Below are 16,903 nucleotides of genomic sequence, written 5' to 3' on the forward strand. Positions count from 1 at the left end.
AGCAGTCTTCATGCTGGTTCACATAAATCTTTTATGTAATTAAATTACCAGGTTTTAATACATTTTTTTGTAATATGCCTTGAGTAAGCAAATCACATTAATTTAATTAAAAATAAAGGGAGAAAAACAAAAATTATTGACATTTATTAACATGAAATCCAATAATACCTTAACTTTAGTTCCGCTTGGGTATGAAGCGTCGATGACCAATGACAAAATTTCGAAACTGTGTTCTCGAACCTGGGAGAAATACCAAGTATTTGCTGACTCACTGTTTTTTTTTCGCGCCAAGAAAATATGACTTGGCGCATTTTTGCGCTTATTTCCGTAATCAACGAAGTTAAATAAAAGTTTTTGTTTGTGTATTTAAAACTCCGGTATTTAGTAAGTAAGTGGTTTAGTTCTGTTTTATTTTAGTTATTAATATATATATTGTCGAATGTTATTTTTATTAATTTCTACTTGCTGTTGCTGTCTGTTTTTTTTTTTGTAGTTTCCTGTCTAAAATGTATAATAGCGGTAATATCATTATAAGAGCGTAGTCTTTTTCCGTGTCCTATATTTTGCGATGAAATCAAGATAAGATACACCACTATCCTTATTTTTAACCATTAACGTATTCTGTTTAGGAAAATCAAACAACAATTTAGTTGGTGATATTTGATATACATGTATTAATGCATAGAACAACTGCTGGCACTGGATTTTTTAAACAATGATAAATGGGAAGGAAGAGTGCAAACAAATCCAATGAGCCTCTTGTATGGCAGTGGGTGGATGATGCTGATCCTTCAAAAATTGGTGACAAGGAAGTAAGAACGGCTTACAGGCTCAATCTACCAAAATGCACATCATGTAGAAAAAACTGCCAGGCCAAACCTACTTGTCTGTTTGGATTGGGGGAAGCTCAATGGCTGAGCTCTCCTTCTCACCTTGAGTGGGAAAACATAGAACAGAAATTGGAGAAACAGATTGAAGCAGAAAAAAGGAAAGAAGGGGAGCTGGTTGGTCTAAAAAATCTGGGAGCTACTTGTTATGTTAATACCTATCTGCAGTTGTGGTATCATAATGTCTCATTTCGGAATGCTCTTTATAACTTGGAATACAAAGATGAGGACCTTGCTCTGCAGCAAACATTGTGTGGCCAATTACAGCTTATATTCGGTTTATTAGAAAGCAGCATTTCAAAATCCGTAGACCCGTCTCATTTTATTAAGTGTCTTGGTTTGGCCACTGATTTGCAACAGGACGCACAGGAGTTTTCAAAATTGTTCCTTAGTTTACTGGAAAACACACCTTCCCTGTCTCAAGTCATTAAGGAGCAGTTTTGTGGGCAGTACACATATGTTACTGTTTGTAAGTCCTGTCAGTCTGTTACTGAACGACCGTCTAATTTTTATGAACTTGATTTGAACGTTCAGGGACACAAGGATTTGAAAAGTTGTATTTTGGAGTTTCTGCGTGAGGAGAAACTAGTGGGTGAGAATCAGTACTACTGCACTAAATGTCAAAGCAAACAAGATGCTTTGAGGAAAATCGCATTAAAAAAGCTACCTGAAACTTTAAATCTGCAGTTGTTGCGTTTTGTGTATGATAGGTCGAGCCAAAGGCGTCAGAAAATTGTGACAAGTTTAACATTTCCTGATCATCTGGATTTGTCATCCATGGTTGATAAGAATGTAACAACGCTATCTCAGAGTGATACACAGTACAAGTTGACTGCTGTTCTTATACATCGAGGCTTGAGTGCATCTTCAGGTCACTTCGTAGCTCATATTTTGGAACCTGAAAGTGGGAACTGGTACAAGTTCAATGATGAGGTCGTAGCCAAAATGAAAAGTGGGAAAAAGCTTGACTTAGACAGTTACAAAGGAGAGGATACTGTTTGTACAGAACTACTGCAAGAACCTGCTCCGAAAAAGATGAAATTATTAAAAGGAAATCATTCTTCAAAAGATGTCTACATGTTGGTTTATACCAAGGTGTCTGACAAAAACCTGGCAATGGTTCCAGTTCCTGCTACAGTTCAGCAGCTTGTGGATGAGCACAATGCAGTGAAAGCAACTCGTTTAAAAGGAATTCGTAAGGAAGCCGAAGAAAAACAACTGAAGGATGTAGAACTAAGAAAGCATATGATTCGTTTTATTCATCTTTTACATTCGGAAGAAAACTTTGGACACCGTTTGTTGCCGACAAAAGTCCTGAAACAGTTTATGAATTCGGCCAAGTCGGATGCTGTTTTTAAACCAGAGGTGAATTACTTATGTCAACATGGAAATCTTAAAGTGGACAAAGCTGTAACGCTCAAGTACATACCAAAAAGTGCTGCAGATATCATTCAAAGCACTTACCCATTATTCAAGCCTATACCCGATTCAATGCTTTGTCATGCTTGTGTTAAAAACCACTGTTTGCTCATACAGGCAAAGAAAAGGCTAAAAAAAGACAATTTGTTTGTTTCCGAATCACTTAAAACGTTACAGAATGGAAGTACAGAAATGGATACAGATTTGTTTTATGTGGGCAAACAGTCTCTCAAAAGGTGGCGCTCTTTAGCAATGCAGGAGGTTCTAAAAAAATATGCTTCAACCTCAAATAATAATATCATGGCAGACTCAACTGACAGTAAAAGCAATGCAACTGGAAACAATGAGAGCTCAGATGAATCTGATGAGACCTTTAACTCTGACCTGTTATGCAATCATAATCATTTAACCATTGAAAAGTCTGCATTTCAACTTGTGCCTCATTACCTTTGGGAAATACTACATCATTACTTCCCTGATTGTGTTGAGTTCAAGTATGCAAGTGCAGATCCCTGTACCACTTGTCAATCAGATGTCTTATTTCATGAAAAGGAATTAACCACACGGAAAGAAATTGCAGCGATTCAGAAAGCCAATCTACATCAATTATTTTTAAACAAAAACCGTCCATCACTTGCGTTTTTATACGATGTTGAGTTTTCAAAGCAGCAGGCAAATCAAACAGAGTTCTTTATTGTTCCTTCTCAGTTTGTGGATCATTGGAAGGATTTTGTTCGCCATCCTGATAAGAATGAGCCTGTTGTTTCAGTTATTAATAAAAATTTCCTCTGTCCACATAACATGCTTCTTTATGATCCAGCATTGAATCTTAAATCTACAGAAAGCACTGTGAGTAACTGTGAACAACAGTGCGAGGTGCTATGGTGTTCAGAATGGCGATACATCAAGGAAAATTTTAGTGTTGATCATGAGATACAAATCAGCAAAACTTTCCCATCGGAGTGTTTTGTGGTACTTCAAAACATGGATCATACCAATTTAAATGGAAATGCTTCAACAAATGGAACTGAAATTGTTGACTTAACTGGCAGTGATCAGTCCCCTTCGGTTATTATTAAATCAGATGCAGAAAATCAATCTGCAAAAACAAATGTTGAAAATAAATGCAATATACCAAAACCAGTAGCGCGATTGGTATATTCACCAGGGCTGTGTGCAACCTGCATGAAAGGGTTGGAACAAAAAAGATTTGAAGAAATGTGCAAGTATGACGATGGTGAGATCTATGTATTAAAATCTACTCAACCCTCCCAAGAATTTTGCAGTTTATCAACGAAAAACATTGAAACTTTGCCCAAGGAAACAAGGCGTGGAAAAAGGGTTCGAAGATGCGTACGAGGGGAAAAAAAATTAAGTAACCTGTCCTCCAATCTAACTTTAAAAGAACTGAAAATTCGAATAATGAATCAATTCTCAATTCCTCCATTTGACCAGAACCTTTGGCTCAATGGTCGGAAATTAACTCACGATGACTGGACTTTGGAAAGTCTAAAGATTATACCAGGTTGTACTTTGAACCTTGTGGAGGACATACCCGCACCAGACAGTGCACTGATTGTTTATGAATCAGTTAAAACAACAGAACCTGAAACTGGCTTTCAAGGCACTGGACTACTTGGTTATCACTAGTTTATTCATCTAAATGTAATAACAGCAGCCAAGTTATTTCTTTGAATAAATATTACATCATTCAAAAGAATGATTTTTTCACAAATAATTCATTTTTGATAGTCATTTTTTTCGTTATTTATTTCAGTTTTAGGCAAATGTCATAGCTTCGTATTCAACTAATTCTGTATTGCACACTAACCTTATAATTTGTTGTTATTGTTTAACATTTATCTTTAATGTTAAAACTCCAACATTTTTCAATGTATTTTGAATTTTTTTCATTTAATCTATTTTGAAACAATTGGCTTAGCTATTAAAGTACTAACCAGTTACCACCACAGTTTTAAAATTCTATTGTTCACCCTATTTTCAGGTTAAACTGCTTTTACCTGAAATTTGGTTCTATCCTACCTGGTTTAAGCTACCATGTCTGCTTCACGTGATAATTCATTAGTTCTGAACACGTCTAACACTGACATTAGTGGCCACACTAAACATGATTCCAACTGTTCATTCTTGGTTGATCTTGCTGATATACAGTTGATGAAAAAAGATCTGAAAGAGCTCCTTGCTTCATTTCGAGGGGGAAAGCTCAAAGCATTTGGTGAACTCAACACAATCCAACAAATGGAAAATATTCGTGCAATGCAGGTTTGAAAATAATATTAAATTTTGTTTGTAATTTGATCTTTGAATAAAGGAATAAATGTAACTTACTTTATCCTGGCATGGTTGGAAAAGACAGTCGTTATAACACCGGTGTTCACCTCTTGCCAGCTTACGGGTTACCATGTATGTTACTTTGTGGGTGATTATATTTTTGGGGGTGGGGGATTTTTTATGTGTGGCTGAAAATAAATGCAATATACCATTCCGCTTCAGGGTAAATTGGCTCGTTTGCATTTTGGTCTTGACAGTCAAGTTAACTATGATGAAATGGATGACTCGCCTGACATTGCTCAAGTGCAAGAAAACAACATGGACACACTGCTTCAAAAATTAGATGACCTCAGTGGAGCAATTAGACCCCTTAACACTTCACCCACAAGTCCTGTGCGTTCGATACCACCACAAGTTATGGGTGGTTCCCAATAAACTAAAATCCTACCTCACAAAACTTTTATTGCTCTTGCTGTATATTGTGTTGTTGTTTTTCTCTATAAATTATATAACTATATAAGCCTAATTATGTTATTGTTTGATGTTCCTTGCTTGGTGAAACTCTACTTTATTAACACTCTAATAATGGAAACCCCTCAGGTAACTAGTAAAATTCTCTGTTTATTTTTTTAAAATTATGTTATTATTTTAATCATAACAACCTATACACAGTAAACCAGTGGGATGAGATGAACTGGATTGTCCTGCTGTTACTGTAAAAATGGAAAGAAGTCTTAAAAATCAATTGTGAGTCTAATATTAATATTATATATATTTTTTGTTTTGTTACTGTTTTACACATATAGTAGGGTGGGGAAAGATGGGACACCTTATCACCTAATATTTAAATATCCTGATCAGGTTTTAAACAATTAACAATGGATAATGGAAGTCGTGAGGATACGATTGTATAAGTCTTTGAATTTTCTTTGTTTTGTCCCATCTTCACCCACACTACTTAGTACTATTACTATATACAACTTTAATTTAATACTGAAAAACACCATGTTGTTAATTAATACTCATCATACACCAATGCGTAGTGTATGCAATTATGACACATTAGTTTGACCAACTATTAATGATATGACTGAATTCGCTATAGGCTAGTGCAACAAATGTGTTGCAATGAATAAAATAACAAGCTTTTCACTCATGACATCAATCATAATGTGTAATGCCAAGTTATTTTTTAGGTATGCCTTGCAATCAAGCACTTACGTAATAAAGCACTTGATATCAACCTTAATTATCCGGCACTGTGACTCAATTCATGAAGAAATTTGCCCAAGCTACTGATGACATCATATTGAAATCACTTGAGTTCCGGAATGTATGATCTGGTAATAACATGTGTTGCGGTTTGGTGTTGGTTGAATGTACCCACGCTTGTGTTACATGATTTCTTATCACAGAGCAACAACGCATGAGTTATGCAGTCGTCATAGTAAAGTGTAGGCAGATGTATCTTGAGCTGCGTGTGGTGTCTTGTATTATGCTGTGTAGTACAGGAAACTTGTTTACATTGCATTTGTGTCCTGCCCTAAATAGCGTGGTGAACTAGTTACATGGTAGTTACATACTAGGTTAGTTGCAATAAAAGTACCATCAAGATTTGTGAAAAATAATTAGAGCAAAACTATCTTTAAACAGTGGAGTTCCTAAATTAGGTTATGTAGTAGGTGGATAATTACCACGTTACAAAAAAAGCAGTGCACTATTTAGATTGCAAATATATTGAGTGCAATGTATTATAGTTTATGTAACATCTTGCAGTTTAAAGGTCAGATAGTAGTAGCAAGGCATTCTGGTGTAACAGAGTAAATTTTGGTGAAACCACTTGTTTCTTAGAAAGTGGGCTGAGTACACGTCATTATACATTTTAAAATGTTACTGCACCATCCTAAACATTTCAAAGAAACACACAGCCCAACTATCTATAGTGACAAGATCCTTTGTAGTAAATGGCTACAGGAAGTGATGCAAAGTGTTAATAGCACTCAGTCGCCAGCCAGTAGTAAGCATGGTGTTAAGAGGCTGGCACCCCACTGTGATATTAGATCTAGCTGTCTGGCAGGTAGCAAGACCACTTAATTATTCTTTTTTTCCCCTCTATTCCACACTTGTTTTCCAATGCTAAATGAGTTAGTTGGTGTAGAAACCAGTGTTAGGTTTTTTTACCTTTTGTGAAGCTACCAAGCAGAAATAGACAATACAGTGGAATGTGTAGGTATTGATGCCAAATCTTCATGTACATTACAATCATTTTAGGAAAGATAGTGCTGATATAATAGTAAAGCAGTGCACATCCAGTACACAGGAACCTGACTGTCTGCTTCTGTTTATGATAAGACCTATTGTCTATGTTGCAGCGTTTGTGGAGTTGTTAGTTTTATTATCTGCAATTAGAAGTCATGGAGAGAAGGGTTTCTCGTGGTAAAAGTTTGAGACGTTTGTCAATGAGAAGCAGAAAGAAACCGTTGTCATTAGATATGGTAGCCCTACCACAGCCAAACTTTGAATTTGAAGATGTACTAGGTAAATACTACATATTTTGTTTGTTTAGTTATGATTATCAATAATAATATTTAGATTATGAATAGAACAAACTCTAGTATATAGTGTACTTGTTAAAATAAGTAGGTTATTGAGAATAAAATTGTTATGATTTATGTAAATATGTGTAACAATATGTTTTGCTTTCAGTTTCACAGTTGCATGTGGCTGATGTTGTGAATAACTGTAGTATGCCAGACAGTGCAAGTCTTCTTAACTGCTCTACCAGCCCTCAATTTTATAACGGACAAGTGACTCATAAATGCTACAGTGATACAACACTGAATCCAATTTGGCATGCTTTCTCAGTGTTGGATTTGAAAGCAACCGGAAAAGTTCTTCTTGGTCGATTACTGGTACTTACAATATTTTATGTATTATCTAACATATTACCAAACACAAACATTTATAGAACATGACAAGCTCATTGACTGACTTACTGGGAGAAGAATACCATACAGATGTTGTAGTTCAAAAACAGTTCTTACAATATGCTCAAGTCCCTTTCTTCGAGTACAAGAAATATGTCATGGAAACTGCAACCCAACTCACAATAGATGCGGACAAACTATGCGCTACATGCTGGTCATTATGTAGACATAGGTATCTTAACAACCCACTAGTCGACAACCTAGACTCTGTGGTACCTAATGAACTAGCAGAAGCTTTGTATTGGTTGTTCTGCATTTTCAACAAACTCTCAGAACCAAATACTTATCCACCAAGCATGGATTATGAAGAGGTAAGCGTCGAAACTGAATGAACACAATGTAAATACTCCGTTTTATACCGTGTAACATGCTAAACTTCATGTCAGCCATTTAATTGTATTTTCTCATAGGCAGAGTTATTGCTACGAAAGTTATGTGCCAGTCTCGGTATCCAGTGGCAACAAAATCACGATGATTCGTATCATGGCGATCAATATAACGATAATTCAAACGACGAATACGAACCCCTACCACCATTACAGGTACTATTGCAATATACAGTTTTTACATTGAATGAATCAGAAATGTCCCGCATAGGGAAAACCAGGAGTGAAAATTCGCCTTTCCTTTTTAACTTGTCACTTGGGAATAGTTAAGTGTGTGTGTGCGTATTCTCATGGGCATAATCTGGCCTCTAATTTGTTAGCTTTAGAGCAGACGTGTTGAAGACGTTTGGGCGGTAGCTTAAGCGTCACATCAAATGCAATTAATAATTCATTTCCCGAGTCTGGTTGCAGGGACGTAACCGCCTGTTGTGATTGGTTTAATTGAACATCCCGCCTTTCCTGTAATTGGCTACACGTTAGTGATGATAAAACTCGACCCCAAACAGTTCACGACAATCTCGATATCCTTTGTTCCAACTTTACTTATCAGTCTCGGTTCGCACAAAGGTGACAGACAGTTAACACGAAACACCTGTGTCTGCAGTTTTCCGTCTAAGTGTTAACCACAATATAATTGGTAACGGTAACCGCATAATATGTTTAACTAGGCATAGTTTAAGCTTTAAATACTTGATGTATAAAAGTAAAATAACCTATCAACATATAGTATCTCGTGAGTATTGGAAAACAACTTCATATTTATCGCAAAATACATTTCCCTTTTCCAGGTAACATTCCAGCAGCTGTTATCGGTGATTTCGGATATGATCGGTCCCGAAGTAGCGCGTTCCCATGCATTCTATCGTTCAATGCAGTGGTTATGTTTGACCGAGTACTCCGAAATCATGAAAACGGTAAGTCAGCATTTTCTCCATTTTAGAACACTGTATTTTGTCAGCAGTGTAATTAAGCGTTGTAAACTGTTTAAACATCAAACGTTTGTGTGGCTATTTGTTATCGTAAATTTCTCCCAACATTTTTACTTTTTTTTTGTCGTATTGCATAACCTGTAACAGTATATAGTACTGTGGGGAAAGATGGGATACCTTTAGTACATAATTTTCAAATATCCTAATCGTGTTTTAAACTATTAACAACAGTCTATGGAAGTCATGCGTTTGCATTAATAGGGTTGGTTGTATTCGAGGAGACCTGGCGCTGATAGTTGGAAAAAACGTTGGGCGATTTTGCGTGGCACCAAACTCACCCTGTACGTCACAGTACTTGGGCAGTACGTCAAAGAACAAATTTATTTGACAGGGAATATGCATGTTGAGGTAAGCCTAGTTATTAACAAATACGTGAGATGTGAACGCTCAATGTCGATGCTGGCTTAAGCTTTGACCTCAAATTGCGTCATTTTGACCAAATGCAAACTATAAATTATAATCTACAAAATAGTAACTTCACGATGTTGGCTTAAACTTTAGACCTGTAATGAGAGTAAAAACGCGTGAGTGATTACCACTGAATATCAAATGGTGTCTTGATTAACACCGAATATCAAATAGCGTATTTACGAAAAACCACCCGCTGAATTGTGCGAGTTAATTTTACTCCATATTTCTATCTTTAATACGAACCACAACCACACAGTCACTACCAAGCATCAATTCACACAAGCAACGCTTCCGCATTGTTGAAAAGGAAGGAGACTATAATATTACCAGCGAATATGAACTAGCCACTGCAGATGGTTATGGTGCCCACGCGTGGATATCACTTATCGACGTGGCTATCAAAATATTCGACACAGGTGAGGAGTGATGGTGTGTTTACTGAGTAAATAAATAAAAATTGTTTTTCCTCGCGTGGCCAGGCAACGACCGCCGTTATAATACGGGTGTTCAGTTTCATACACCTCGGACCCGCCAACGAGCACAAATCATTAATATGTTTAGACCATTGGACGGTCGTGTATATATACCGTAATCAACTATACATTCAACCATTTGTCACTAAAATTGCGACGATCTGTTTTTAAGGTATGTCCCCGAAAATGAGTGAGGTGTGTGAACGAAGGAACGAGAGATTTCAAAGAAGAGAAAGCGCAAAAGAAGTTTGGACAAAGAAGAGAGATGTTTTGGAAACTTACTCGAGGCTCGTAGAAGCGAAAAAGGTGACGACGTCATTTTTTACATTTAAAATTCGAATTGTAAAGATTTTTAGCACTTAATTTTTACAAAATTTCGTTAATTATAGATAGTTGCATACAAAATTCGTTTAATTTAATATTTTACTGGAACTTTTCAACCAGGCTCGATCGCACATTGAACAAGGTTTAGGGGAGAGAGCAAAACAACGCGAGGCGCAGATGTCCATGTTGATTAGAATGGACAGAATTTATGAAAGCCTTGAATCAATACAACTCAAACGCCGGCACGCAAACAGACAAGCGAGGGAAAATAAACTTATGCAGCTGTAAGTTCACAAATATGTCATTTTCACCTGACAACGCATTTGACGTTCAGGTGTGTTAATAGCTTAAATCACGTCGTAAACTTCTCTTTACTCCAGATATTTACATTACCACAACAATATGAGCGAAGCCAGTGACGCAAGCAGTGACGTCACTACTTCTTCTGATCAGCAATTTCTGGAGGAAGAAAGGGAGCTTGAACAGCGACTTCAGGTTCGTCGCGTCATATGGTTCGGGTTTAAATAGATTCAGTATTCATGTATCCGATATACAACATCAAGAAATGTGGGCTGTTTTTACCAGAATTTCTTCATATATTTCCCGCAGGAATTGAAAGTTTCTCCCGATGCTTCATTTTGTTCCACCAAACCGCAGGTTACGATACAGCGACCTTCGACTTCCGAATATTCTTTCGAGCTTTTCTCCTCGTCAGAAACCACATCCACTGCATCCGATATGTCGCTACTCATGCTCCCGGATTCTACGTCACTCAGATGACGTCATCCACTCCACGTGATGGACCAGTGCATTAAGATTCTCCATCGCAGCGTCGAACTGCAGGATCCAACCAAATATCGGCATTCCACGGTCATTATATCATTGTTTTTCGCCAACCTAATATTACAGAGCCTTTCCCTTATTCCGAATTTATTTATTCCTCACTGTGTTTATTTTCTACGCCACAATAAAGCCAAGCAGTTTTGCTTAAACACGACATTTATTCAAAAAAATAGTATTTACATACACTGCTGACGCAACGGAATCAAAGCGTCGCAAAATATATTGTCTGTTGGATATTTTACACTGCTGTAAGATAAATGTCAATGTATTTTCTCTTCGTCCCTATGTGGTCCGTCGCCCGAACATAAACATTGGACAAACAATAGCCTCAAGAAACGTTTATAAGTTACTGGGTTAAATCGTACTGATCCTGAAAGAACTGGAACAAGTGGGATGCGAGGTCTTTTTGACCGTTTGTGTACATGTCGAACGTTTCTCCATCCGTGTGGCCATTTTGCGAAGTGTCAATCGTCCGCTGATTGGCGCTGTTTCCACGAGAATTTGTAAGAAGTTTTGCGATCGCCGACACAGAGAGACAAGGTTCGTTAGGAACAGAATTGTTTTGCTCTGTATTATCCATATCTGTAGAAACCAAAACAAAAACTTATCGCATTTTAAACGAGAAAGCCAAAAATCGTTTTAGTAAAAATAATATATAGTAGGGTGGGGAAAATGTTCCCTAACCCTAAGGCCCATCACACGTTTCAAAAATAAAAATGCATAACGATTATAGCGGGCACACAAACTTAACACTCTACAACGCTATAGTCTTCGGCCATTGACAAAAGAATTGTGTCGGGTATAATAATCGCCTTTGTTGGGCAATAAACCAACTCAAATAATTCGTTAGCATTTATTAGTTTATATAGTAGGACAGGGTAAGATGGGACAGGTTATTAATCCATTTTTTGTTCTATTGGGGTTAGGTAGTAAACAAACAATATTTAAACATTCCTGAAACCGCATCCTCACGACTCCCAATTGGCCGTTTTAATTGTTAAAAACACGATAAGGATATTTGGATATTATATGCCAAAGGTGTCCTATCTTACCCCACGGTACGATAATCAAATGTAGACAAAAAAGAATTTTAAGTATAGGTGATCAATATTGGCCAACGAATCATCTTTCCTTGTCGTATTTTAATTTAACATGTGTGGCAAACATTATGTGAAAGCCCAGCCGTAAGAAAACCTGTATTTCATTTATTAGCATATTTAGGTTGCTAGGCCTATGTGGTCTACGGGACAGCCTTTTAATATATTAAACCTTTTTTGGATTTTACAAATGGTATATGCGTATAATCATCTTTCGTGATTATCTACACTTTTATAGAAGATTTCGAGGTCGACTTCCAATTACTTGTCATTTCAATCCAAGTTGTTCGTATTTTATCCCATGTGAGAATTCTTAAGATTGCAATTTGTTCATTACTAAGATATGTGACGTCAGTGTTCCACCTGCAGCGCCTAATAATCAATTTGTCTGTTTTGTCAATTTTTTGGATTATATTAATCCATAGCTGTCTGACCCCCACTGACGAGTGTTACCTGGGTAGCCATTTTCGATATCCCTTTTTTGATCAACGAGATATGTAGCTCCGTTGTCTTCCTCAACTTGCCCAACCCTGCAGTATTGGACTGCATGTCTACACGCGGTAGCTGAAACACATTTTTTAAAATAAATGAATCTAATTGGTGGAGCTTGTTATTATTATTTAAACCAGCACAACACGATTTGCTTTCTTTCTTGAGCATTATTGCGAAAGCAAATGAACGCTGTAGTTTTTGGATATGGTGTACAAACAAGGTATAGTACAAACAGATCAATATCTGAAGTAATAATGTGGGGTAAGATGGGATGCTGTTATAGCACCGAAATCCCATATTTCCCGATCGTGTTTTAAACAATTAACACCGCTTTTAAGAGTCGTTATTTTTTTGTAAATAGTCTTTGTTTACCACCAAATAGAATAAAACATGTCCTATCTCACCCCCTACTATATTTTGTTTGAAAACACTTTAATTATGAACTTGAAAAACCACCTTTTTCATCTGCCGTCAAAGGTTGGCGTTGATCTCTTTTCCCTTTGATTTCATTTAATATTGAACTGATGTAATATTGTCGAATAAGCTCGTTCATGTGCCTCGTTTTCTTGTTCTGCAAATTCAGGTCTGCATTGCTTTGTCGCTTCCTAAGAAAAAAATATTTTTTAAATAGGGGTTTAATGAACGAATAATAGAATTCGAAAGTCATTCAAAGCATTATAAACGTTTGCGTTTTTTCTACGATTAAAATTTATCGTAATTAGTTATTTTTTAATATCTTTTAGGTAACTTACACAATAGAATGTCCGTTTGCTTTTTCATTGAGGTCATTTGAAGACACTTTGGAAATACTCTTACCGAAGCAACTGGAAGTTACGCAGAAAATAACGACAAACGCAATCATAGTTTCTGTGATTTTCATCTTCTCTTCGAGTGTCTAAAACGTACATAAAGTTCGTTTAAAACGATTGCAGTTCGCCGGACATTTTATTATTTTTTTATAAAGGTACATCAGATAATTTTAAAACATGCCCAGAAACTCTGTAAAGAACCATAAATAACTTACCGCCTATTTTATAACCGTAGTAAAATTGTAAAGCAGAATGAATTCCAACTTGTCTCTTCAATCAATGTTTTCTTCTGTCAGTACACACGATTTTTTCCCGTATATAAGGGCTCATTGGAAAATGGTACACCTGCTCTGTCTGCGGCTTTTTTCCGTGCAGCTTCACAATTCCATTTTCGATCACCGCGCCTTTTTTCGAACAGTTTCTTTCCGGATTTCTTTTGACGGTAATCGTCGATGATTGGCGGAAATTTTGGCGACGATTCATATCGTTTTACAGTGCATTAGTTGACCGGGATCGCATATTGATTTTCATATCCTTGTCTATGTTGACTGATATCAAAGTAGCATATTTAAAAGATCTGTTTCAATAACTTATCGAGCTTTTTTCCTTTTTATATAGTAGGATGGGGGAATGAGACACATTTTCGTATCCCATATGGTAGCAAACAAAGAATTATAAAACCGTATATTTGGTAGTAACATTCACAGAATTATATAAAATCGTATCATCACGACTCTCGCAGACCATTGTTTATTGTTTAAAACCACGGTCGAGATGTTTGAATATTTTATGCTAAGGTCTCCCGTCTTCCCTCACCCTAGTAATTTATTAGTAAACCAGAGGTTTCGCAAACATGTTACAGCGTGTTTTAACAAAGTGCAACATAGTACAAATATATTTTGTTCTAGTTGAAAGGGCAAAGTTGATAAATTTCCGAATCGATGCGAACGGAAAACCATCCCAAGCACCCAAAACAAATCGTTCTTTTATTGGTTTGAACTGTGTATGTGTGCGCTAAGTGATTTGCTTCTCAAATCTGACATTTACAATTAGGTCGAAGGTGGCTCCACTTTCCCTGTCGGTTGCTACAGGTTTACCATCGCATTTTCTTGTGTATTTTGCCGAAATGTCGCTTCGTTCTCTTAAGTCAACAGCTACGTTCCTGGAGAAATTTTAAACTGCTCCAAAAAGATTGAGAGGGTCCCGTTTTGGGGCGAGGCGGATTCTTTGACCAAATATTGCAAACAGGAAACTAATAAACTGGAGTCGGGCAAACTTGTTACTTTGTATTTCCGGGCAACCACTTCGTTTCGTGACTTGTTTACATTGAAACGCATAAGGTCGTCCGAACTGAAGTGAAAAGACTGTCAATCACTTTGACTGACGGGCGCCGGAACGTCAGCTTTCGTAACGCGTTGCGCGCATTAAAAGGCAACGGCAGTTAGCATAGCTGTGTAAGCGAATGCGTTATTCCATTGTTGAAAACAAGTGACCGTGTGTTAACTCGTTAACGATACCCTGGCAATGACCATTAGCGCCACAAGCACTTGAAGTCAGTGCAACGCTTATCGCTCGTCGTGTAAACAGCGTCAATTATTCCAACCCTTTCTATAAATGCTTTTAGTCGATACATCAGGCTTAAAGAAGAAAATTCCTTCTATTTTAAACCAATGCCAACATTTGATGAAAATTAAGGGTTGCGCAATCAAGTGAAGAAAAGTAGTTAAGAAAAAGATGACGTATGGTTCAAGCAATACGTCATCTCGAATCGAACCCCTGCTGGGATAAATCCTCTCAGAAATAGAAACATCCGCTTAGCGACATTTTGTTTTCACAGGATGACGGAAGCTTGCGCAACACAGATCAGACCATAAACCTATGGCGGTTCGGACTAAATATATCCGCCTTTGTCGGCTAGTCCTAAATAAATTCGCACCCGTGCGCCGGTCGATACTGCTGCGCGACATCAATTAGAGTGATTTCTAGCTTAACATGGCGGCGGCTGAAAAAAATGTTGTCTATTTGTTCTCCATTGTTCGTGCTCCTTTAATGAGGTTGTCGCGTTTTGGATTAGAAAGGACGTGTTGAAGAGAAAATTCGTGGCACGGGTATATTTTTACAGTAAAGCCTCTGTAAACAGTTTCTTATATTTTATAAACAGCTGAAATCGTTTGGGGTTATTTGAATATATAACATGGTCAAGGTCTGTTGAAGTTGTTTCAATTTCAACGCCCGGTTTTATCCTTAAATCATTCAGTACCTGTCAAATATTCTGTGCATCTGTGAATGAATTCTAAATGAACTATGGTTCCATACGCAAATAATCTTCACAATGGTATATAGGAAATGTGTACTTTGTGCATGCTGTATTTATATTTAACGATAAAATATAAGGAATGAAGATTTTAGTAATGTATTTTCAGCGCTCCATGCTGACCCTGCTGCATGACCGTTGTGCAGAAGGCCGGAAAAGTCCACCACAGGATGTTACTGTGCTCAGTGCGACCAGCAGACCCTAAGCAGCTTTGCGAAGGATAGTTAAATGATGGCTTGTTTCGCACACCAGGGCAGGATGCAAACGCGTCTTGGTGCACGCTTATTGCTCGAAACTGTGGACAAATAAGAAAAGTTATGTCGGTCTATAGTTTTAAACGCCCCGCTGTAGATTGTCATTGTTTTCGTGGCTTGTGGCATTGTAGTAAAAAAAAACACTCTATATATATATGATTGTAAGTATTTAGTAGAGTGGGGCAAGGTGAGACACCTATCATTCTATTTTCTTGTCCCAATTGGTAGTAAATAAAAGACATTCAAAGAATTATAAAATATCCTCACTTCTTCCGCTGTTATAATTGTTTAAAACATGATCAGAATATTCGGATATTATGTACTAAAGGTGTACCGTCTTCCCCCACCATACTATACTTACTTGTATGTATCCAGCTTCGATGGAAGGGACAGCATTTGTGGGCAGGTAACCTAAAAGTGAAGTTGCAGATCCTTGATCAAATACGACCGGTATACTTGGACCACTGTCTGTCGGGAAAGTGTAGACTCCAGATTTAACGGGATAATGAACAGAGTAAAGTTTGAACATGTTACCACCATAGCGTGTTAAAAAACCATTTGTTGTTCGGTATTTGAGATAAGCCTCAGAACTAAATTCAGATAAAGGAGTGTCGTTCGGTACTTGCCAAACCATCACATCTCTGGCTTGCAATTCAAAGTAAGCTTGGCTCTTGTAATCATCGCTGGTTGCCGACACGGCACGACCAAAAGTATTCAAATTTTGCCAGCTAGCGTCACCTTCTGGTCGAAGCGGGGAGCTGCCTTGCTGACTCGACCATCGATCACCAACTGTACATCTACCAACCCCTTCGCCAATGTAGTTTTCATGCACAGAAGCTACAAGCGTCCAGCCACCATTGTCTGCTTCCATGTCACAATATACAGGATAGGGAATTCCACTTGTATCATGGATCGTATACAAACCA

The 16,903-nt window shown here is 37.3% G+C and overlaps 5 protein-coding genes across 6 annotated transcripts; 3 read left to right on the forward strand and 2 right to left on the reverse strand.

The window, feature by feature from the left end:
- The first annotated feature begins 401 nt into the window (after positions 1-401).
- On the forward strand, positions 402-4,311 carry LOC100182089 (ubiquitin carboxyl-terminal hydrolase 48). Its single transcript, XM_002121431.5, has one exon. The coding sequence runs from the start codon at positions 723-725 to the stop codon at positions 3,954-3,956; it is 3,234 nt and encodes a 1,077-aa protein (XP_002121467.1). The 5' UTR covers positions 402-722; the 3' UTR covers positions 3,957-4,311.
- Positions 4,312-4,364: 53 nt separating this feature from the next.
- On the forward strand, positions 4,365-5,033 carry LOC113474172 (coiled-coil domain-containing protein 28A-like). Its single transcript, XM_026834076.1, has 2 exons — positions 4,365-4,589; positions 4,821-5,033. The coding sequence occupies exons 1-2, from the start codon at positions 4,365-4,367 to the stop codon at positions 5,031-5,033; spliced, it is 438 nt and encodes a 145-aa protein (XP_026689877.1).
- Positions 5,034-5,819: 786 nt separating this feature from the next.
- On the forward strand, positions 5,820-11,170 carry LOC100176638 (switch-associated protein 70-like). 2 transcript variants are annotated; one of them, XM_018811662.2, is made up of 11 exons: positions 5,820-5,941; positions 7,305-7,510; positions 7,567-7,896; positions 7,996-8,127; positions 8,760-8,885; positions 9,162-9,308; positions 9,628-9,787; positions 10,017-10,150; positions 10,289-10,452; positions 10,549-10,663; positions 10,778-11,158. In XM_018811662.2, exons 2-11 carry the CDS (start codon positions 7,346-7,348, stop codon positions 10,946-10,948), a joined length of 1,644 nt encoding a protein of 547 aa, XP_018667207.1. In that variant the 5' UTR covers positions 5,820-5,941; positions 7,305-7,345; the 3' UTR covers positions 10,949-11,158. The 2 variants fall into 2 exon arrangements, with proteins under 2 accessions (XP_018667207.1, XP_002119770.1); XM_002119734.4 differs by lacking the exon at positions 5,820-5,941 and adding an exon at positions 6,446-7,136 and having other exon boundaries at positions 10,778-11,170.
- Positions 11,171-11,337: 167 nt separating this feature from the next.
- Positions 11,338-14,044, reverse strand: LOC100178958. The gene is made up of 5 exons (XM_002119322.5): positions 13,625-14,044; positions 13,353-13,495; positions 13,057-13,205; positions 12,562-12,672; positions 11,338-11,593 (listed from the first exon to the last, which is right to left on the reverse strand). Exons 2-5 carry the CDS (start codon positions 13,478-13,480, stop codon positions 11,358-11,360), a joined length of 624 nt encoding a protein of 207 aa, XP_002119358.1. The 5' UTR covers positions 13,481-13,495; positions 13,625-14,044; the 3' UTR covers positions 11,338-11,357.
- A 1,698-nt stretch (positions 14,045-15,742) lies between these two features.
- On the reverse strand, positions 15,743-16,897 carry LOC100181310 (intelectin-1b-like). Its single transcript, XM_002119165.4, has 2 exons — positions 16,339-16,897; positions 15,743-16,018 (listed from the first exon to the last, which is right to left on the reverse strand). The coding sequence occupies exons 1-2, from the start codon at positions 16,846-16,848 to the stop codon at positions 15,815-15,817; spliced, it is 714 nt and encodes a 237-aa protein (XP_002119201.3). The 5' UTR covers positions 16,849-16,897; the 3' UTR covers positions 15,743-15,814.
- Between the last annotated feature and the right edge of the window lie 6 nt (positions 16,898-16,903).

Source organism: Ciona intestinalis, chromosome 4, assembly GCF_000224145.3.
Source record: "Ciona intestinalis chromosome 4, KH, whole genome shotgun sequence".
Classification (NCBI taxonomy): Eukaryota; Metazoa; Chordata; class Ascidiacea; order Phlebobranchia; family Cionidae; genus Ciona; species Ciona intestinalis.